The sequence below is a fragment of the Hetaerina americana genome, unplaced genomic scaffold (assembly GCF_022747635.1).
Source record: "Hetaerina americana unplaced genomic scaffold, ioHetAmer1.1.p SCAF_1, whole genome shotgun sequence".
Taxonomy (NCBI): domain Eukaryota; kingdom Metazoa; phylum Arthropoda; class Insecta; order Odonata; family Calopterygidae; genus Hetaerina; species Hetaerina americana.
Window position 1 is genome coordinate 43,598,396 of NW_027286069.1, and position 23,897 is coordinate 43,622,292.

General features: G+C 35.6%; 1 protein-coding gene across 6 annotated transcripts in view; it reads right to left on the bottom strand.

Moving 5' to 3' along the window:
- The window catches only part of poe (E3 ubiquitin-protein ligase-like protein poe), a 133,652-nt gene that overhangs the window by 3,892 nt on the left and 105,863 nt on the right, over nucleotides 1-23,897 (bottom strand). For 4 of the 6 annotated variants that reach the window (XM_071589166.1, XM_071589141.1, XM_071589156.1 and 1 more), the window contains exons 62-81: nucleotides 21,697-22,032; nucleotides 21,199-21,500; nucleotides 19,405-19,498; nucleotides 18,284-18,580; nucleotides 17,534-17,770; nucleotides 17,171-17,390; nucleotides 15,920-16,117; nucleotides 15,578-15,768; nucleotides 14,103-14,279; nucleotides 13,698-13,889; nucleotides 13,488-13,580; nucleotides 12,749-12,946; nucleotides 11,897-12,071; nucleotides 10,311-10,600; nucleotides 9,617-9,745; nucleotides 7,900-8,139; nucleotides 5,857-6,143; nucleotides 2,565-2,726; nucleotides 1,019-1,177; nucleotides 575-905 (exon numbers count right to left, since the gene is read on the bottom strand). In XM_071589166.1, the coding sequence (XP_071445267.1) occupies nucleotides 575-905; nucleotides 1,019-1,177; nucleotides 2,565-2,726; nucleotides 5,857-6,143; nucleotides 7,900-8,139; nucleotides 9,617-9,745; nucleotides 10,311-10,600; nucleotides 11,897-12,071; nucleotides 12,749-12,946; nucleotides 13,488-13,580; nucleotides 13,698-13,889; nucleotides 14,103-14,279; nucleotides 15,578-15,768; nucleotides 15,920-16,117; nucleotides 17,171-17,390; nucleotides 17,534-17,770; nucleotides 18,284-18,580; nucleotides 19,405-19,498; nucleotides 21,199-21,500; nucleotides 21,697-22,032 (4,308 nt within the window). The remainder of the gene's footprint in view (nucleotides 1-574; nucleotides 906-1,018; nucleotides 1,178-2,564; nucleotides 2,727-5,856; nucleotides 6,144-7,899; nucleotides 8,140-9,616; nucleotides 9,746-10,310; nucleotides 10,601-11,896; nucleotides 12,072-12,748; nucleotides 12,947-13,487; nucleotides 13,581-13,697; nucleotides 13,890-14,102; nucleotides 14,280-15,577; nucleotides 15,769-15,919; nucleotides 16,118-17,170; nucleotides 17,391-17,533; nucleotides 17,771-18,283; nucleotides 18,581-19,404; nucleotides 19,499-21,198; nucleotides 21,501-21,696; nucleotides 22,033-23,897) is intronic. The other 2 variants (XM_071589148.1, XM_071589132.1) reach the window with 2 other exon arrangements.

A 23,897-nucleotide genomic window follows, 5' to 3' on the forward strand; every position in this document is an offset into this window, starting at 1 on the left:
GGAGGCAAAAATTCTCAGAGAAAACATGTAGACAATGTCATAAAAGTATAAGCTATTCAGGCCATTATAAAATTAAAAATTTTTCAGTTTGGTATTATTTATCATTTCTTCTGAATATATATGCTGGACTAGCATGAAGTTCCAGTTCATCTTAGTAGTTCCTGTCAACGTGTGTCATGCATGCTCCAAAGTAAATTGAACTTGATGTTTTTCAGACATCAGATAGTGCTTAAATTGTTTATTCATCATTTTGAACACTAAAATAGTAAAATGAATTATTTTTAATCTAATAGCCAATTTCCAAACAATTTAATAGTTGTGTATATCGATCATTCAGGAAACTTCCCCCATTTGAATTGAAGATGTAGCATACATGTCATGGACTTGTTTACACCCTTAGGTTACTTCGGTCATTACATGTATATTAAACTGCTAGCCATCTGTTTATCTTATGGGACTTATCAAATAGACAAACAAAGTAATTTCATAAACCAAAATTATCAAAATTTGTTAATGTAAATAAATCAAAAAGAAAGAAATCTCTTTCATGTTTACTTAATGCTAAATTTCAAACCTTGAAAAAGTGGTTGTAGATGCCATCCACAAGTCCAAAGAATACTAAATAAGGTTTGTAGATGGCATAATCTTTGGGTGTTGCATCAGCCAATCTCCCAGAGGCTCCACTGCCCACATCTGTGTGTCGTGCATGAGCACACACCAACAGGCGTCTTAAGTGGGACAGCTTGGTTCCTTGAGCCCATCGCTGGCCTGAATGAAGAAGAGGTGATAGGGCAGCATAGTAAAGGGGACCATCTGCTTCAAATGATGAGTCCAGCCAGCGATCAGGGACAGAGTTGTCTAAGTAGGTGGTAAGGGCTTTCTCTTCTCTTGGACCAGAACGTGTTCTGAGTAAAAGTATAAAAGCATACATTCACAAACTTGAAATGAAGTAATAGCACAAAATATTATTTAATCGCAATAAAAGTTTTAGATTGCAATGGCCATGAAAAGAACTTACGTATTTATAACATAAAGAGCCATATGGATCAGGTAAGGGACAAGATGCATGTTTGATTGGGGACCACCACCTCCTGTATCTTCATGGAATGCCCGCTCTTGGGAAAAGCGTAGAAGCAACAGTTTCAAATCATGTACCGTTGAACTGTAGCTAATATCCCTGCAAGTAGAACAACATAACATCAAGGTTCTTAAAAAGGTATAAATCTGAGGAAAGACTAATGTTTATGAGTAAAAGTTAGTATGAGGTTTCAGGAGTTGGCCAAGTTTCAGTTGACCAAGGTCATATTACATCACTTAAAACCTCCAATCTAAATTGAACTAGTTTGATAAGTAAAATGACTAATATTTTGTGCCAGAAAGTGATAAAAATTATAAGGACCAGGATTATAAAAATTTTAAAAAAGTATTACATAGAATATAGGTTCATTCTCTTTAAAATCAATATTCTCTGTTTTGGAAATTTGGGGTCCTGTCATACCACATATTTCATGTCTGCCCTGTGTTGCATACTTTACCACCAGATCTGGTATATCAATCCCTCATGAAGAGTCCCACACTCTAAGGAAAGTTTTCGTGGTCACAGCCAAGATTAATTTGCTCTTGCATTGAGAGGAATGACTGGCTATAATGCCCCATCATCTCGCATACGAAGTACATTTATCTTATGGGGAATATCATGGAGAGTATGAATTACAAATAGCTTAGTGCTCAGCTGGTCATCGACCAGTGAGACTGGTAATAAAATGAAAGTGCATACATAGGATTGGATTTAATTCAGTGTCATCGGTACTTTCCCCTGAGCTATGTAGTAATAGTTTAGAAGCTTATTGATGAGAATTTTCTTCCAGAGGAAGTGCACTTTGCTACCAACCATTGAGGGAGGTAGAGTTAACCACTGTGTCTAAACTATTTCAAGCTAGAAAAGCATTAAAAATTAGGCAAAGTTTTTAAAAAACTTAAATATTTCACTAGATATATCATAGAAAATAATTCAGATTCAACAATAAAAGTCACATTTTACAAATTTACAACATTTCACATAATTTTACATGCTTGTGCTCTTAATTATGTTTACAAGCTGAAACTACCATTTTTAATTGATTCATTCATAAAATTCAAAATTCTCACATTAAATACACACAGTTACCAGAGATTACCGATAATTTGGTTTCCTGCTGAGAGTAATTATTGTTTTGGCTTCTTGTAACACTTCTTCCTATCCCACAGTGCCCCAAAGAGATATCCTATTCATGATATTTCCCAGGGGCTAAAACCTGGAATTAATGTAATGTAAAACCATGCCAGAGGCGAACTCATACCCATGAATATTCTGCTAGCATTGGGATATATCATTCACCTGATTAACAGGGCCTCTTAAGTCCCTAATCATAAGATCAGGTAACCAGAATTACAAATTACTTTCGCTGAGACTACTTTTCTTTTAAGAATGAGGCATAGAGCTATATGCAGCTCCAGGCAAAATATCAAAACAATACTTCATCCAACGATGACAATGTATATCCCAAATCACTACCATCAATTACCTGTGCCCAGTGCATTCTTGTAAGTAAGTGTTGTGCCGAGCAAGGCAGGAGGCAAATGCAGATTCAGGAACCTGAGGACCCCAAAGAGGCAAAAGACCATTGCATTTTGTGTTGGCATTTTGCAAAGCAGCCGATTCCCACTCATCACGAGCACGTGCAAGCCTGCAAGAAGATAAGAATTAAGTTTAATGGTGGTTTAATTTAACTGTATTCGTAATAATACAAATAATAGATAGAGAATTATACAAAAGTATAACACATTTTTTAATCATCTACACTCAAGAAAAATTATGATTAGTAATCATAGTACATAAGCAATTAAAAAAAGGCTCAGCCCTTGGTGGTTGAGGGTCAGGCTGGGTCACATTATTAATGAAGAAATATTCAAACAAATATTTCAAAATTTGCGATTGAAAACGTGATTTCCACATTAAATTGTAAGTGCTTTTGAGAGTAAGAATGAGTAAGATTAACATGGATAATGGGTTGGAAACATTTATCGGTATGATTCATATATTTCTGATTACCCATCATGAGCAGATCCACTTAATCATTATAATATCTAGTTGCAACTTCAAATCCACTAATTCAACTGCAAATTTGAATGCAAATACATACACAAGAATTAATTTGGCATAATTTAGTATTCCTTAAAATATTAATTAATATTTGGCTGACTATTCTCAGCATCACAATTATTATTCACAATTAATTATTAATTTGATTTACTGCATGACCTATCAACACAGGCATACTATTTTTTTACCTTTTAAAGATGCAAGCTATAACATTAGTAATCCCTTTCCTATGTTTAATTCTTTCCAAGAATTACAGCTGCCACACGAAACTTGGGATAACACACTGCACTAATGTACAACATGATATTCGATCAATCAACATGTGACACACATAAATAGTCAAGTTTAATTATTGCATTATACACACTAAGAAATAATATTAAATAGAGTGATTATAAAAGCTAATATAAGCTCTACAAAGGGGGAAAAATTAAATAAAAAACTCATTGGTATCAGAGTTTGACATCCTAAAGAACTAATTGCAACGTTGCTGGCCAACAGCATGTCAACACTGACTTGGATCAATTGTAACATGGCACATTTAAATCCCATATGATGGAGGCTACAATAATACATAACTAAACACAATTTTGAAAGAACCTTTTCTATATTTCAGACTATACATCATTTTCACATTATTTTGCATTGATATTTTTCTGTTTTCTTCAAATCTAAATGGTTGCTGACCATGATATTAGGCCAATTTATCAAAACCAGCAGAACTCAATTCATATCTGCATAACACTGGATATTTTTCTTCATGTACCAACACTGGGGATATTTGCTTTCATTGAGAATCAATAGTAAATATATTCTTTCAACCACCTAATGTGTCCTCAAAATCTTTTCAGTGATTCATCTAAATTCATCTATATTGTAATTCCCAACCACAATGTTCTGGAAGGCTCTCCAATGGAATCTAGAGTCTGAACACCAGCCATGAAAATGATTCATTAATCACTTGAAATAATGTATGGATACCGGTGCAACTCATTACCTGAATAAAAATTAAAACTTTGGCTAACAGATGTTCAAAATTACAAATCTACGAGGGTCATCCGGAAAGTAGTACCCGTTCGTGCCGCATGAAGTGCTGACGACGCGAGTAGCCGCTGGACGAGGTCAGATAGCTTCAGTGGCTTGTCTGCCTTCTCTGAGCCAAGTTGCGTGACGCTAGCATTGCCTGTGTTGTTTCTGTGATTGTTTACAATGTTTAAAAAAATTGAGAACGCCGCCAGTTGTGAAGTGAGGGCAGTGATTAAATTCCTCAATGCAAGAAACGTTCGCCCATGTGATATTCATCGCCAATTAAAGGAGGTGTATGGAGACAATGTAATGGACGAGTCGTCTGTTCGGCGGTGGTGTCGCAACTTCAACATGGGGAGGGGGAACACACACGACGATGAGCGTTCGGGGAGACCGTCTGTCATTACAGACCAACTGGTGAGCTCAGTTGACGAATTCGTGAGGAACGTTCGGCGCGTCACAATTGATGACATCTGTGAGCATTTTCCCAATGTTTCTCGAACAATTGTTCATGAAATTGTTAAACACCATCTGCATTATGCAAAAATTTGTGCAAGATGGGTCCCTCGCGTATCTCAATGAGCTGGCGGCGAAGGACTATGCAGCAGGAATACAGAAACTTGTCACACGTTATGACAAATGCCTTAATTTGCTTGGAGATTATGTTGAGAAGTAGTTTAAAGTATCCTCTTTCAAATAAAATTTTTTATGTTTGTTAATATTTACTTTTGTGTCTTTATTTCACGAACGGGTACTACTTTCCGGATGACCCTCGTACCTTGCAACTTTGAGCATATATAGCTGTTTTGATGATCAGTTTTTCGCCAACTAAATTCTTCAGGAATCAAGTTTCCAGCAGTATATGGATGAAGGAGGAGGATAACTTTTTTAAGTGCTGAACCTTCTTTCTGATATCTCAATTTCTAATTAGAGCATACAAGCCCAGGAAACTACCTCCACTGCTCATATCCCAGCAGGATTTTTCTGCAGGCATATTTTTTTCTTCCAAGCCATACATAACTTCATCGCTCACCATCCCTACCCGCCAGAGAGTCACATATTTAGGATGTCACACCGCAAACCAAAGCTATCGCCTGAGCTATACTTGAGTGCTATACTTATCATGTTGTCTCTCAGTAACATAAGGGATGTAGCACTTCATGTGTGATTGCCCTTTTCAGGTTATGTCTTAGATGTATTGGTCCACCAAAACCAATACACCATCAGCCATCCCACCCAGACCCAGTTCATTGGCCATCTATATGAAAACATGAAAGAAGCACAATGATTGCGTGTTGCTAGCTTCTGATCACCCATTTACAGAAAATCTGGGTCTGAAGGGGGCTATTGTTTCCTAATCCATACTGGGCTTCCAAAACCCACATGGTAACCAGAGATCATCACCCTCCAGGATCTCATACTCTCATATATGGGTCTTCATGTATGCCAAATACCTGAGTGGATCACAGGCCAATTGGCAGGGCCACATACAGACAGTTAACCCACAAGGCTACATGATTTCCTGATTAGGGGTTTGTTTTTGGGATTTTTTACTTCACTTTTTAGCAGCCCTTTATGATAAGATGGATATCTTGGAAAAGATCTTCTCAATCAATCTCACTACTCACAGGGGACATTATATAAGAGGGAAAAGGATTTGGATCTCTAAAACAATTGATTTTACATACCTGACAGCAGCCATGTGGCAATCAACATGGACAACATTGAAATGAGTCACAGTGCTGTAGCCAAATGTTCTTCTCGATTTAGAGCTCACTCCTCCAGGGGCAGATGATGCAGAGCCACTACCCACAGTCTCAAACTCTTCCACAGGGCAACGCTTCGTAAATGTATACACACCCAAAACCTTTGTTGGCTGAAACTTGTAACCCTCCCGACATATAACACACACAGGACCTGTTTCTTCACCTAAATCTTCCATTTGCTGCGCCAACAATCCACTGGCAGCTGTGACCTATTAATATAAACGGATGTACATATTAGCTTAAGTTTAGGATAAATTAACATGCATGAGATCAAATAAAGAAATATGCTGAACATTTTCCTTAATGAATAAGATGTTCACTATATTCAAGTGTACAAATATAATAGGCCAAAATGAAACATATTTGATCTTATTTTTGGTCAAAGTGAAAACAGTGAACTTTTTCTGATGCATGGTATTAAACTAAATTTACTTGCCACTATATCACTCATTTTTGCCCTTAATATTGGATACTAAATTTATGATGAAATTATAGGTCAGTCCTGTGCATACATTACTGTAAGCAGCATTGGAGAACTGTTACCAGCATATGCTCTGAGAACCCCCATCCTGATATTTTTAGTAAATGGCCCTAGCATGCATCACATTCTAGTCCTCCAAAACTATTGTTTATCACCATCTTCAAACGTCCCTTACCCACCCTCTTATTTTTTCTGTGTCATTTTCTTAGGGTATGCTCACAGAGCACTCCACTAATTATCACCATGATACAGTGGAACCTCAAACAATGAGCAATATTTTTTCCAGCTTTATAATTTTGAAAAAATTGGACTCAATTATCATCAAATAAATTTGCTGGGAAATACATTCTCTTCTACTGCTACGTGTACAAATGTAGATCCAGTTCAGCATCTTCATCCAGAAGAGACCTGTCTTGTCACAATAAAAACTTGTTCGAGCAGGAAACCCTCAGAATCTACGAGCTTCTTATCGTTGCCAATGAAGTTCTCTGCTGCCTCAGAGCTTGCTGCTTCACCCCGCTTCACAATCATGTGGATGTCATTTCTTCTCATGAACTTCTTGAACCACGCACGACTTCACTTAAAATTTTCTTCAGCCATTGATGATCCTGACATCATCTTAATGAGGTCTGGAAAAATCACTTTCCCCTTCTCACAAATGACATTCTTGTTAACAGTGTCATATTGCAATTGCATTTTGTTTATCCATAAAATAAGCAACCTTTCAACATCATTGAGACTTAAGTTCTTGTAGCATAGATGTTATTTTCAATCTCTTTGAAGAATTTATCTCCCTAAGTCTAGTTCTTGTTCTTGAAGAAAATGCAAATTGCTGATGCAGACCAATTTTTGATGTGCTCACTTGATCAGCCACGTCCACACCTAGTTCCTGATTTTTCAATGATTTTAAATTTCATTTCTACAGTTTTTTTATAATCCTATGCCTGTCTTCTAGTGGTTTTTTGCTTGCAGACATCTTTAAAACTTTGCACAAAACAAAATTTGCAGAAAAAATCACAGAGAATAAGTTTGAATGTAAGTTCAAAAAATGTGTGATCACTAGTGACACTAAAAGGCTGGCTGAATGAGTGATAAACACAAACTGAAGTAGCAGGCGTGCAACCATTCCGGGAATTTCCCTCTCTTTGTCACTCACTATGCAAAAATTTGCTTGATAAGAGGCATTTTCAGGACCAATTTTTTGCTCGTTATGCAACTTACTCAATATGTGATGTGCTTGTTAAGTGAGGTTTCACTGTAATCAATTTTGTTATTTGGATTTTTATCAGTATTTAAACCAATTCCAGCCAACATTTCCTCAGTGGTCCAACAATAATATTTACTAGAAGATGGACTCTATATACACCATTCTAGAGAATTTGAAAATCCAAAATTTTTCTGAACCCCTAATGTATGCACATCATAACTGTAACATTAGCATCTTCTGTCAGTTGAGTTAATATTCAAAATAGATTGTATCTCACCTGGCCTTTGTCATTTGTCCTCATTCCTAAAGCACCCAATTGTCGCTCTCGAACAGCCATTGCAAGGCGCTTCTTTTCAGCACGAGTATTTTCTCGTACTTCATCCACACGCTGCGCCACCTCTCCTCCATGACCCTTAATTGCCTCTAGTAAATTCTCGGCAAGAGAGCCCACATGCTCATCTGAAGAGACTTGCTCCAATCTATGTATCACAGGTATCACCTCAGCTGATACAGCAAGCTGTTGGAAGTAAAAATTTTAAAACATAAATAATTTTAAGTTTTCAATTGGAAGCCTCTGCTTTTATGCTTTACCTGCTGACAGTTGAAATTCTCACCCTTATAGCTAAACAAATTTATTATGACACATGTATTTTTAGCCTAAAAAGTGTACTTTTCAATATCCTGCAATTGGTTCAAGGGATCCATTTAAAAGTTTTCTGAATACAGAGAATATTGATACATCGGACAAGTTAATTTCATCAGTAGCTAAAGTTTATGAGAAACTCTAACACACATCTTTAAGGGCAGAAAAAACAATACACACTTCTACAGCACTGAACAGGTTTTTTTGCTCATCCAATTTACAACAAAATTTCAATTATCATAAAAACAACCTATTTGTGTCACAGTTTCACGAAGGCAGTAACTGGCCCATTTACACTACCTTCCAATAAGTTTTCCTTCTGAATAATGTTTGAAAGAATTCATAGAAAATTATAAAAATAGCAATACATTGAAATTTTAGATAATGAGTCAGGAAATTGGCTGGCTAGATGAAGGGAGGCTAGAAAAATTGTGCCAATATACTTTAGGTAATTTATATTGTTTTAAATAATGATAAGAAAATTAAATTGAAATTTGTTTCAAATTATTTAATTCTAATGTCAAATTTAAAGTTTAAAGAACCCTTACTTGAAAGAAGCAAAGGAAATTAGAATACAATCCCATATTTTACCTCTCAGATTATGATAATGGCAGTCTTTTACTGGAATAATTCATTGATGAATTTGGTAGCAACAATGAATTTGATTGAAATCAACAAAGCACTGGTCCATCCTTCTAGGTTACAACGTAAAACCATCTGGGTGCAGTCCAATTAGTGGATCCCCTTTACACTTTAAACACCAAATTACCTTCAACCTTCCTCCCTCATATGCCACTGACCCAATTGTGCATAATCTGACACCTTCCTCTCATACAAGAGTTTCTTTCACTGTTGGTAATCCTAATCTAATAGTAATGTTATGTTTGCCAATGCCCCATGAATATTTTAAACTTGTTTTGTGAGGAACTCTATGAGCTCCCATTGAAAGAATGATAAATTTTCTGAATATCTTGAAAGCCCACAATTTAACACAAAATAAATTGGGGAATGATGAATTTAAGGTTTGGTTGAGGCTATTGTTTCACATGGGTCACATCCAAGTCACCAGACTAGAAAGCAATTGGAAGATAGAAGAAATTTCCAATAACCCTGGGTCATTTTCTTCAAATAACACAACCCTGGATCATTTTCTTCAAATAACACAGGCACTATATTTTCCCAAGAATTCCAATTATGTTCCTCATCCAAAGAAGTTTTACAAAATTTGATGTATTGAATTTTTCATAATAGAATGAAAGAAATTATACATCCTAAAATCTTCCAAAGCAATTTCGCTTGTTAGCATCATTTACCTCCATGCATTAATAAGAAACCAAATTTTATGACTAACCTGGGTTGGTTCATGGTCCATTGTAAGACCAGTAAGGAAGCGTAAAATATATTTGAGAGCAGGTCTGGAAATGAATTCCTTCCATTCTTCACTGTCAGTGCGGGCCATTGATGTATTTGCAGCATGTGCCTGGAAGAGATGAAATAGATATAAACTAAGTAAATTTATATTAAAAAGTAAATTTCAGAATAAATACAAGCAACAGCCGAAACAGGGCAACACACAGAAAATCAAATCCATCATTATGGCAAATCATATAGTCTGAAAATGCATAATTACAGCAGTAAGCATTGAGTATAGCAAAAACACTCAGCTTACAAGGTCTATCAGTAACTGTAGATTTAAACAAATTGGCATTCCATGCACACATTCTGATGAAAGGACCTTGATACCACAATATTTACCAGAACATAATGGAGGAACTGCTAACTACAATGCTTAGGACAAGATCTTTACATACTGTGGCATACCTACGCTGATAATAAAATCATAAAAAATCAGCAAAAGTAAATCGCTTAAGTTCATCAATTACAATACGTACAATTGAAAATCCAGTTTTATAAAAGAAAATAATTTTCACATTTTTGCAATAAAGAGACATAACATAATCAGACATGCCAAGCATAAAAATCTCTCTTGAACAGCGACAAATTAGAAATTAGTGATACGATAAGTTTGTATTGCATGAACTAACCTGAATATAATCAAGAGCCAAGGCTACAACACCCAGAGAGACAAGGTAATCCTTAAGAGTGTTTCCTATGGCATTACGCTCTATGCCTGAGGCAAGCGTGCAAAATAATTCAAGTCTTTGCTCATCTTCTGGTGGTCTCTCTCGATCAAGCCGCTCAAAATTCAAGCTAGGATCAAAGTGGGATGCAAGAAGCGCCATCTTCTCAGGGTTCCCATAAGTCAGAGCAGCAACTACACGAGCCAGGCGAGGAAGGAGGACTTGCAGGTGGTGGTGACTGCTCCCGGTACCTGCTTCACACAAGAGATTAATTTAAAATTATTTCATAGAGTGCAATTATATCTCTACTGGGTAATACACAATACTCAATGAATATCCATGATAGTCATATTGATAAAATTAAAATTGAAAATATGTATTAAGTTCACAATATATTTTATTTCTTAGAATTCCATGCATCTCAATAATTACCATGTAAACCCAAGTGCCACACAATGTTTCCCTGACATCACCACTGAAAGAGAGTGTTTGTTGTACACAGAAGTATATCCCTCCCCTTTATCTTTTTGACCTTCAAGGAGGTCACAAGAGGTAATAAATGCATAGGAAACAAAAATTGGAAAGTGCAAATAATACAAAAATGTTTAAATTAAAAAATTATATACTATTAACTACTACTGATTTTGTGGTCAAAATTAAAAACTTTTAAGATAGCCAAGGTATTTCAAGATTGTATTTTTAAAAAGTATTTTGAACTAACAAAGCATTGAATTATCTTAACAATTATGATTGTAACAAAATTTTGAGTAGCTAGGGAGACTAGCACAGATAATCCACTAAACAGATAAGCTGCACATGGATCATCGAGAGTTTACTGTTTGTATAGTTTAGTAGAGATCCTTAAATGAAGAGTTGCAAAAAATTGCAGACTTTTATAAAAACTGAAGAACTAAAAGTAATCAAAGGCAGTGAAAAAATCAGATATCATACTGCAGGATGAAGGTACCACAAGCTGGAATCTGATGTAGGAATTGAAGGAAGAACAAACCTGCCCTCCTCAGTACAATTTTGGAAAGAAAAGCTCCAAGGGAAAATCTGCTGGTAAACCCATTGTTGACCACTGGTTGGCCAAGTACACAAATACAGGGTCTTTTCCAAAAGTAGGCATTGATATTTTCAGACTGCCCTGGATGGCTTGAGTGGGGTTGAGGTTGAGTGGCAGGTAAGGTGGTGGGAGGTCTTAGGAAAGCAACACAACTTATGTCAGTTATCCACAGGCCTGCCTGCATTCAGTAGTAGTAGTATTTAGGGGAGGCGACCGACAGCACCATTAGGGATGGACAGGAAAGGATGAAGAGTGGAGAGAAACCTAGCTTTGGCATTAGCCTACTCTATGAAAGGCAGCAAGGGGTCCGCAGCTTAACGTCCCATCCAACGGACGGCGTACTCACTCAAAGTGACCTCCACAAAGCACCTCAAGTAGGGATCAAGATACCTTTGAAAAATATTAAACACCACCAGGATTTGAACCCGGGCCCTCTGGGTGGGAAGCCCTGCATTTAATTCACAGCTATCTATGACATTTTTACCTCCACCAGGAGCAGCTCCACCTACTGCAGCAACGGATGAAGAGAGTCGCTGAGCTGTGCCAGCTGCACATGAGAGTAGCGCTGGAATGTACTCTGGACCACCAAAGGTGCGTGAAAACCTCAGGAATGAATCCAGCGGTTGAGAAGCAGCTTTGGATAGTACAGTATCCATTATCTAAAACAAAAATAATGTCCATCTCATTACATATCTTTGATTTTGTTATCTTAAAACAATGAATGCCCTCTAGCTTGATGTTAATGTAAACTTTTTCATGCCAACAAAGATTGATTGTAAACTAAACATATACTTACAGGGTATTAAAACTGGTTGGCCATGATGAAAACAGATTGAAGATTGTTAAAGAATTCAGTAAATAAAAAGGGCAGGTAGAAAATTTATTTTTAAAAAATTTAAAGTTGGCAAAATCATTGTTAAAAACTGCAGGAATCTCTTTTCATATTGAAAGTACAATATTCTAGATTTGGCAAGTGAATCATCAAAAGAATTTGTAACATTATCCCCAAAATACTTAAATGACCAACAGATATCTATGGGTAACTCTTGACATTGCTTCAGAGTAGGAAACAATAACCAATAATTGGCAATGACCTCTATAAATAATAATTGCTGCCATAGAGAGATTAAAGGCTAGGTGAAAAATTGATAAATAACATTACGCTCAATAAAAGAAAAGATGACAGGAAAAATATGAGCAAACAATTGACCAAGTAAATGAATGAATATACATGTAGACATTGATGAATGGTCCTATGTGAATGCATGCCTTGCAGGAATAATCTAAATAGCCCTGCATGCAGGTGTAGCAAAAGATATCTGGAAACAAGACTCACATCCAGCAATTGCTCAGAAAGAGATGCTCCAGCTGGACCAGCAGTTGAAGCAGATGTCGATGAAGGTGCAGCAGTTGACCCACTACTTGCTCCCATTCCATCTATGCTTTCAGCAGAAAGACACAGTTGCAGTACACCTAAGAAAACGCCTATAGCACCTAGCTCTGGCTGGGTCAATAATTCCTGGTTACGTTTGACCTACAAATAACAATTAAGGAATTCACAATTACTTTTTTCTAAATAGTAAAGCTACATAGAAAAATAGCTTTCATAATCCATAAAAAAAACAAATATGAACCAATATTAAAACAGGTCCATTTTTAGGTTCAAAATGCATTTTTTTGTGTCTTGCTAAACATTCACACTTTTCAACCATGTATAGATTTATTATGACCATGGTTTTGCTATTACTTCATCTCAAAGTGAGTTATGGATAAGTGTACCATGCTGTATTGAGTTTTCTCTATTAACGGGGGATCTTGTGTAGTATTAGGAGGGGAGGGGATAATTAAACTAACACTTGCATGAGAAAATTGATGAGAGCTACCACTTTTGTTCATTATTCATCTGGAGATAACAAAGTAGCATTGAAATCATGGTCATAATAAATCTTTATATAGTGAAAGATAGTATTTATTTCATAAGCTATCATGTTCACCTTCCACAACATCAAGCTTGAATCTATGCCATTGCATTTTTTATCTTAAAGCATGCATATAAAATATTTAGCAGGACTTACCTTCACACATAAAAGAAATAGCTTAAGCAATACTTGAAGTAATGGACGTGATCGAGTAACATCTTTAATTGCTGCTAGTCGCTCCAACATAACCTACAAGGATACAATATTATTACTAGCCCAAATCTCAAATAAAATATTCACAGAATGAAACAAGAAGAAAATCAAAGATAAAATATAATAGACTAGCTGACAGAATATAAAACCTACCTGTAAACCTCCACACTCAGCCATGACATTTGCCATGCGATACACTTCCTCATTGTCAAGTGTGGCTTCAGTCTGTGCATCTAACGTCTCCACAAACTCTTCTGTTGCATCACCAAGAAGACCCCTCATTCTATATACTACCCTCATTACTTCTCCTTCCCCTCCCTCACCTAACCACACTTTTTTGAAAACCTGCCGAAAAACAAATAAACATTAAAATTCATCAACTGACAGTATCATCTGAAGTATACAACAAATCATCCAAAAATTTTATGATTACAATTTTAAGGGAGCAGATTATGTCCCACTGAATACATACATACAACATTTTATGAGCAATATTTTGTAAAATGTTCACCTATTCATTTAATACATTTTGAAGACACCATGTAATGATTAACTAACCTCTCTCACAGGAAGATCTAAGGAAATTATTTTGTTGTTAACAAGGAGCTCCATGCCATTGTCGTCCTCCAAAAGGGCCACAAGTTCACAGTCAACACATATTTTGTTTTTGACATCACGCATTAATGGCCCGAGACCAGCCTCTGTGCTACTGTATGGATTGCCCAGCATTCGACCCTGCAAATGCCACATTAACATAAAATTTAGAATCACAATGATTGCGATAAATGAGGATTCCCATTACCCTCAAATTTTCTATTTTAACTCATTTGAAGGTGTTATCAAGCCTAGGAAGACACTAGAGAAAGACAGATCAAGATACTTGGGGAGTTAGGGCTATAGTTAACCCTCTTCTATTAAATATACTGAAATCTCAAATTGATGAACCTCAAAATTACATAATATTGCATGATCCAGACACCATGCTACCAAAACCTTCATTTTTTAAGTTACTTTGACCTGCAATGTCTGTCAAAATCTCACTACCCAAAGGAGATGAATTGATTTTTATCACTTTTTCCCAGGTTTTGTCAATAATTCAAGTTTTTATGGTTATATTACACATACAGATCCATGACAATGAAATTTTACTGGATGGTTACTCCTGGAGTATTATAATACTTTTTAAATGAACATCTAATTAATTACCTGCCAATGAGATACTCTGAACTATCAAATACATTAATTTTGTTCTTCCAGTGGTATCAAATTTTTAAGATCACTCAAAATAACATCACAGCCAATCACTTAATTAGTTCCATTTTACCTGATTTTTAATATAGATTAAAATTGCTTTAAAAGATAAACAGAAAATATAAATATTGAATTTCAAAAAAGCTGTTAATTCTGCAGTAAGTACATGCAAGCATGGGAAACCTTCCAACATAAGAAGAAGTACTTCAAATTTTTAAGTGTTAGGTCTTTTATTTACTTTTGATGCACCTGATTGTACTAATAAATTGCTATTTTGAAAAATATTTATTCCATTATAATCCTGAGGGAATTGTGAACATAAGACATAAAAGTACATATTTAAAATACATATATTTTCATTTTTTTAAATATATATTTCTCCCCTTACCAATGTTGCTTTTCACAGATCCTAGTGCCAGCAAGATTAATGAGCCTCATGAAACTGACAATCATTTTTGTATGCCATGAACCTTTTTAGAATTTATTGTCAAATCAAGGTGAAGTTATTCACAATAGAAATTATTAGAAAATAAAGCATGTTAGGTCAATGTGGTTAACTTGATGGACATGAGAGAAGGAACATCCATTCAACACAGAGATATATTCAGGTACAGCATAAATATTCTGAATAAAGTTGACAAGTTTCTATTTCATTAATGTTTAAAATAATACTATTTAAGTTAAAAGTATACAGGGAAAGTGGAATAAATAGTAGATTTAACTACTTCTGGTTAAGTATTACTTTTCTCATTAATAACATTGCTAAATACACATTAACATACCTGTAGGAAATCCTCTTGCTGAGGATCTTTCTCCAAAGTAAGGAAAAATTCTCCAATATCATTTTCTTCTGGATATATAATTGAGCATAATCGCTCAAATACAAAGACAGGAGTACGAACATCATCCAGTGCACAACGCCCAGCTGTTTCAACACATATTGCCATGAATGCCCGTGTTTCAGCCTCTGTGCCTAGAAAAACAAGAACCAAATTAAGAACATGAACATAACTGAAAGACCAATAAATATTACCCTTGCCTATTCTTAAAACAAAAGGTATTTATAAAAAAATTATAACGATTGGTAAGGTCCAATATATATGAAATTTTTGTTGTATGCTTACCTGTGGTCATTTCCTCAAGTAATTCTAGTAATTTCTCTTGAGTGTCATCTATCAGTCTAGTCCTTTGCACAACAAGCCGACGGAGGGAAAGGTAGCCATCTAATACTGCACCAACAAGACGCCCTTTAAGAGCACGCTTTATGCTCTCACTCTCCATAAATGATGCTAGTAGCTCGGTCAACATTTTTAGTGCATAACCTATGAATACAAGTAAAAGAATATGTTTAACTTAAATTATGGAAAAAATTTTGCATTTTCCAAGTATATTTTCACTGTGCACATCTAACAACAAATTATGTTTTTTTTTATATTTTAAGCATTTTGACACTAACAGACATAAAAAAATGATAAAATACAGTCGAGCTCATTTCAGTGAGGATATAATCTGGCCTATTGTAAACGAACTATAATGAGTCTGTTAAAATTATCCATTTTATGAGCAAGACCCCACAGAATGTTGACTATAGTAGAGAGCCTTATCGATATAATAAAAAAATTTTGTCAAATGAATCATCAAAAATTGAATTATCATACGACAGCGCTACATGTAAATGATAGAATGAGAAATGGCTATTATGGGCATTAGTCTTTGGTCTCTTTGAACCCATTACAACAGAAAAAGATAATAACATGAAACCTTGAGATGTTGTAGTAGTATTTAGGGGAGGCGACTGACAGCTAAGGTCATTTGCATCATTAGGGATGGACAGGAAAGGATGAAGGGTGGAGAGAAACCCGGCATCGGCATTAGCCTACTCTTTATGAGAGGTGCCAAAGGGTCCGCAGCTTAACGTCCCATCCGGCAGACGGTGTACTCACTCAAAGTGCCCTCCACAAAGCACCTCAAGTAGGGATTGAGATACCCCTGAAAAATATTCAACACCGCCGGGATTTGAACCCGGGCCCTAAGGGTCGGAAACCAGTACGATAGCCACCGCACCATCTCGATCCCCCTTGATGTGTTATAAATCTAAAATGTCAGCACATGGTCTAGCAGGACTTGAAACCAGTTTAAGTGAGCAAATTAAAACTGATTCTGAAATAATTCTATCACATCTGAGCTCATTTTAATTTTCAATTCTCAATGCAGCCTAATACTTCAGACCACAGTATTAATCTTCAACCAATTATACAAAATTACTATCCTATAACTTTATATTTAAATATATACTTCTATATTTTATAAGAGATACATGCATTTCAGAATGAATTCAAATATGTACTCTTGAATTCCCATCACAAAATAATTACCTTGAGCAAGATCTGAGGTTAATGTAGTTTCTTCTAAGCGATGTAAATACCTAATTTCTACAGTAAGAAGGAAAGCTAATCTTGGGAGTAAACCGCGAACAGCAAGGTAGTGTCGCCATGGCAGTTCTCCAATCAGTGATTGGTACAATGAAAGGAATTCTGCAGCAGATTCGCCAGCAGTTCCAAGCTCCCCAAGAAATTCTGTCAACAAATCTAATACCTAAAAATAAAAACATCACAAGATTCAAAAACTTGGGGCGGAAAAATTTCTCAAGCAAGCAACCATTCTACATGAAAAATTAATTTGTAACATCACAATTACTTTAATATTCCGAGGATTTACTGATAATGCTAATAACAAACCTCTCTCTTCTTTCCAGGAACAAGACATAGGCTTTCCACAAGACTGCATGCCACTTGGCGAGCAAGGCGGGAACTTGGGTTGAAAAGTACTCTCCTCAGCCATGCCGAATGAGTGAGACGAAGAGGTATTGGTCCTAAGTTTGCTTGACTCAAGTTTCCTTTACTACGTCGCATGAGTACTTTTACATATAAACGTTTAACATATTTTTCTCGGAGGTAGAGGGCCCGTGCTTCCTCCTATTAATGAAATGCACATTCTTCATTGTTTTTGTACACTTAAAATAGGCTTTAGATATTAACGTATCAAAATTAAATCTTTGAGAGGACAAAATTTTTGTTCTCAATTCCTATTCAAGCCCAACAACTATTCTATACTTAAAAGAGTACTATACAAGACATTTAATCTTGTTTAAATATTTACTTCATTTTAAGTACTTAACAGCATTGAATCAAGTGAATAATAATGATAACTTTATTCGATAAATCATTAATAAAATCATATTTTAACATGCATCTTTGATTCCACATTGCTTTTATCTTTTCCTTTAATAATAATTTTTGCATAGGCTAAAAAAATATTTTATGACCAATTTAGTATTGGAGGAGGTATGAAAAAGTGTTTTCCAATTTACATTAACTCCTTATTTCAGCTAATACAGGTTTGCAATAATTTATGGTCACCCTTGTAATTGACTAGCTCTGAAATACCTTCAGGCCAAACTTGAACTTGGAATATAAATTCTTTCCAACCTTTGTTAGCGGCTTTTGCTGCTTTTGTTGATCAGGAATGGAAGGAACCCGAGCCCTCCAAGCAGCAGATGAGTGTTCAGGATCTCCAGCAAGCCAGCGCCCTAAGTCCACCCGTACTACTCCTTCTTCGGCAGGTTTCACACTGCAAACAAGTTGAGCAGGCTGTACTCCCACTGTTGGTGGAGGGGACTCTGGAGTTTTTTCTCGACCTTTCTTCCCAGATGATGTAGTTGGTTGTTGAGATGGGACAGCTTCAGTGGATGGTGGGATTGCTATGGGATTCAGATTTATAACACCCTGGGAAAAAAATCATTACTTCTTACTACAAGCTTTGAAAATAGTACAAAAATTCAAATTTATTGAAAGCTAAAATGGCAAATGAAAAAAATAAAAATCTTTCAATGAAAAAAATTCATTATTCATAGAATTAAGTCTCCTTATTATTGCTCCTCCTATGTTTCCTTAAAGCAAAATAGCTTGTCTAAAATCAAAATAATAAAAGATATATCCTAAACAGTTAACTATACAATTTAAAAATATATGACAGATGATGAGAATGGTAACATTTAGCATTAGTATAGGCAACTTACATCAAATGACAAAACTTTAGAGAGCTCACTAAAAATGAAATCTGCATAATAATGCTTTCTGAGGAATTAATGAGCATTTCTTGTAAGTGCCTCTTGTAAAATTAGTATATTTATATTATAGTTATAAACAAAATAGTAACTGAATTTAATATCCCTTTTGAACATGTTCTTATTGACAAGTTATTAACAACACTGTAGTTAGCATTAAAATATTCAATTTTAAATCTCCTCAATGTCAGGAACAAAATAGCCAATTATAATGCAGCCAATATTCCAAAGAGCTCCATTTAATTTGCAGAATGGGTGGATTCCGAGGTTATTCCAGAATGAATAACTCAAACTCAAGTATATGACTGTCATCGTGAATCTGAGGTCACTTGAAGATGACTGAATGCATCAAAAATCACTTAGAAAAATAATGAAAAGTTGCATAAGCGTTTTTAACTTTATGGAATAATTCCAATAAAACTGAAATCATATTTTATTTAAGTAAAATGAATTAATATGTATGCATACAATTGTAATTATTACCTGCAATATTTTTAAACAGGGTAAAATGATTGATTCCATCACCACAGGAGACCGCGAGTCTTTGCATGCCAATAGGAAAAGCTGCATCACACATCTAGAAAATTAGAAGGATAAGGATTAAGAGCCTTTTACGTTTTATTAAACTTTGAAATGACACTTTCAATACAACTTTTTCTCTTTTAAATCTTAGGAGGAATACACAATTAACCATGAATGGATAGCAACATTATCAAATCTGAAAAACATCAATTAAAACATGACTATGTTTTTTATCAAGTCTGTTCATTAAAGCAGTGCTTTAAAGGTTCCAAAACATTGACTACCAAAAGGCATCATCCCTCCATTCTCCAATCCTATTGGATATCATACAATGAAATATCTAATGGTAACATAATTCTTAAACTGAAATGTAATCACTTAAATCTGGGAAAATGGAGCTTTCACACACAAGCTGATGGAATTAAAAAATAAGAGCTAATATGGCTGAGTTTTATAATACACAACAATTTATGACAATTCTTAACGGAAGGACATGAGAAAATAATGAGTGAAAATCATAACTTGTCTACAGCATTCACAATCCAATGACCCTTACTTTTAAGCTTTCTGGCCAAATTAAATAATTCATAATTCAGATACAGTTCAACAAGCATGGGACTGGAAGATATTCTGGCAGGAAAAAAAATTACCAGTAAAATTACCTTAGTAAGATTGGCTTGGATACAATTTTTAGACTAATTCCTTTAGCTAAAAGGTAAAATTATTTTTCCCATTAAAAAAGGTGATATTGAGCTTATTACTTGACTATTTTTATTTTCCACTTCTAATATGCAGCTTGCCAATAATTTTCTTGAAAACTTGGGTTTATAGCTTCATTTACCATGCCTATTGATGTAAAGAATTCCATCTTCATACATATCATTGATACACATGCATTTAAAATCAAATTGTGAAGTCTTACTACATTCTTAACAGTTTCAGTTTATTTTGACAGTTATGTATCACTACAAGAGGTTACAGAGAAATAAGATACTGCCGAACAAGCCAAAATAAAGTCAAATGAAGATGAAAATGAAGCTACTGTGATGCACATACATGGAAGAGGCTTGCATTCTAGGAAATAGGCTCTCCTGCTCAATTTTTCATTGCACATCATCTAACATACTTTTTGGCTCCAAAAGAGCCTTTTAAACACTTGAGATTTACCTTGGGAAAGGGAAAAACAACTTGCCCATCATGTCCACACAATCGTTGTTGGATTATGATCAACATGACAATGGATTTTAAGTCATTAAGGCTTGTTTTGTTCCCAATTTTTTTATTTAATTAAAAAGAGCAGGGGGGACTTGATTATAGCATTCTTTCTTTACCAGTACATTCCACTTTTTTTTAAATGGAAGCAGAAATGAATACTACTCCAATCCATAATTAGAAAAATTATAATTGATGAAACTGCATATGCTTCCGAATACAATTTCTAAACAAAATTGAATGCATTCTGAGTCAATACAGGTCCAAGAATGAAACCCATTTTAAAAGCTTTATTGTTATTTTATTAAAAACTAGAGCCTAGAATTGTGAATAAAATATAGTTTGGGGCGAATTTTATGCAATAGGATTTGGATCATGCCCTTATAGTTCTACCGTGTAAGCAGTATGTGGAGTGGATAATAATACTCAGTAAATGAAACAACATTTTGTGTGTTTAAAGAATTTTTAAGGAATAAAAAATAAGTTCTGAAATGGCAGGATTAACTTTAAGTTAACATTATGGCAGCCTTAGCTTTATCTTACCTAAGTTTCTGCTCCCAACATGAGTCTTCCATTTGCACTAAGGCAGCAAGGAGAGCCATTTCATGTCTCACGGCTAAAGGCAGGTCAGCAGTTGGTGGAGCTAATGAGGGTGCAGCATCATCTCCTACTTCTGTTACTATATCAGGGGTGGATGCTGTTGAAGGTGTTGGAGAAAGACGAGTTGGTGGCCTTCGAATCAATGCCACTGATATTCTCTCCATCAGCAACAATTGGAGCTCTTCTGTAGCTATGGGATTATCCCTTGTCAGCAGACACAATAACTGCCTAACTTCCTCCTGTACCTGGAATGAAGGGTACTCTCTATGACATAAAATGTAGATACAGTATTTTATCCATATTTCATTCTCATGCATTCCCACAAAATACAGGCACAGCATGTTGAGATTTAATTTAGATGCTAAATCAAACATTTTGGTTCAGTTTCAAACATATGAACAATAAAATCCAGAGAAATTATACATAAAACAATTGACAAACCTGAACAGAGCCCCTCCTCAAGTTGTTTTCCACAAGTTCTGTGACAAGGCCTTTGGAACAGAGGACTTCTCTTGCCTTTGGTTCAGATGCCAGGGCACGAAGAAGGGTAAGACAATGCTCGGTTGCTGAGATGGCACAGCCATAACATCTACCACCTGGTTTAACTGGAGCTGTCACAGTAGCAGATCCCGCTGATGGGGTATCTTCCGATACACAAGTCGGACCTCCAGCTGCTGAAGGGGTGCGGCTGCCAGCACCCACACTTCCACGCCCCATATGAAGATCACGTTGATTTCTGTCATAAGCAACTAGTTCTCTACGGCAGGCAAGCACTCGCTGTAAATGTTGAATACAAGCAAAAAATATTACTCATCAAATGCCATATTAAAAAATAGACAATATTTCCATTCCAGATTTTTAGAAGTTACACAAATATCATTAAAATAAATTGCATTATGGTGGCCTGTAGTATGATTTCGCAAGTGGATAAAGCGGTTCTCAGGATCATCAAATGAAGGATGGAGAGCAAGGGAAATGATTATTTATGGGGATTTATGGGGAGCAAGGGGATGATTAGTTTGGGCTTGGGAAGGGGAGAGGCACATGTGATGTCATTGCAGTAATGAGGGCACCAATAGAGAAGAGTATTAAAAAATCAGGATGTATTTGCCTGTTTTTTAGATTTTGAAAAGGCATTTAATAGAGTGAATTGGAAACATCTAATGAATACATTGCAGAATATAGGAATAGATTGGGGGCATAAGAGGCCAATCTGCAACCTCTACAAGTCTCAGACTGCTCAGGTGCAAGTAGGGGATAGAGAGTCTGGATGGACAGTAGTAGGAAGAGTAGTAAGACAGGGTTGTCTATTATCACCTATTTTATTCAAGTATATGGGAAGGAAATAATTGAAAAAGCATGGGAGGAACTGGAGACAGGAATGAAAGTTAGCAGGGAATTCATAAAATCAGATTTGCTGATGACCAAGCTTTAGCTGACAAGGGGTTGCATACATTAGTCAATGAATTGAAATTTCTGTGTGATAGATATGGGATGAGAATAAATATAAATAAAACAAAGGTTATGAGGTCTTCCAAACAGAGAAAGGCTAAGTTGAACATTAAAATAAGAGGGCAAAAACTAAAGCAGGTGGAACAGTTGACGTATCTCATAAGTGTTTTGGACCAAAATGGTCAAAGTAATAGGAACCTAAGGAGAAGAATTGAGTTAGGCAAAATAGCTTTCACAAAAAGGAGGGAATTGATGACAGGGGCATTGAGTAACTATGCTAAGAAAAGGCTCATTAAAACTTTGATATGGAGCGTAGTTATGAACGGTGTGTAATAATGGTCATTGAAGCAAAATGATTGGCGTACGTTAGAGGTTTTTGAAATGTTGGTGTTGAGAGGTTAAGTGGACATAAATTAAAACAAATGAGATGATGCTGGATATGGTGGGGATGGGGGATTTTTGGGAAAAATCCTATGGAGACAAGACAAATGGATGCAAAGCATATTGACTGACAATGGGATGTTGATGACTGTGATGGATGGGAGAATCTTAGGCAAACAAGGAAGGGGCAGGAAAAGGATAGGGATATTGGATGGAATGAAGGGAGGAAAGAAGTATACGTATGTGAAGAGAAGTTCGTAGCAGAGTGGAATGTTTGATTTGTTATGAGAGACAAGCCTATAGTAATCTTGATATAAAATAACCTAGTTCAATTATAACTTTTCGAATAAAAATATTTTTTATTGCAATTTGTTGGTGAAAAAATATTGTTTTGGTTCTCTGAAGTCATATAGACTTTGGTTGAAATACCAATATGGTCATTTAATGCAGTAAGTCGGTAGCAAATTGGATATTTGACTAGATGTTATGGAGTTATGTGAGGCTGTAAGATCATACACATGGAAAAAGTTATGTGGAGTTCAACGGATGAAGAAATGAAATAATTCGTACGGTCAAAAGTCAAAACAGCAAAAGAAAAGTTAGGGAGCCCAAATACTGATGCTGTAGACAGGCCAAAAAATGCCACTGGTTCTTCCATTTCGGAGAGAAAACATGCAAGCGTTGAACAATATTTCGGAAGTTTGCGAAGTAACATACTTTAATGTACAAGAATTGGCATAATTCCCTCCTATTTTGACTTATTCCTACATCAATTAGCCATTTACCATTGAATTTCATGTTTCTATGCT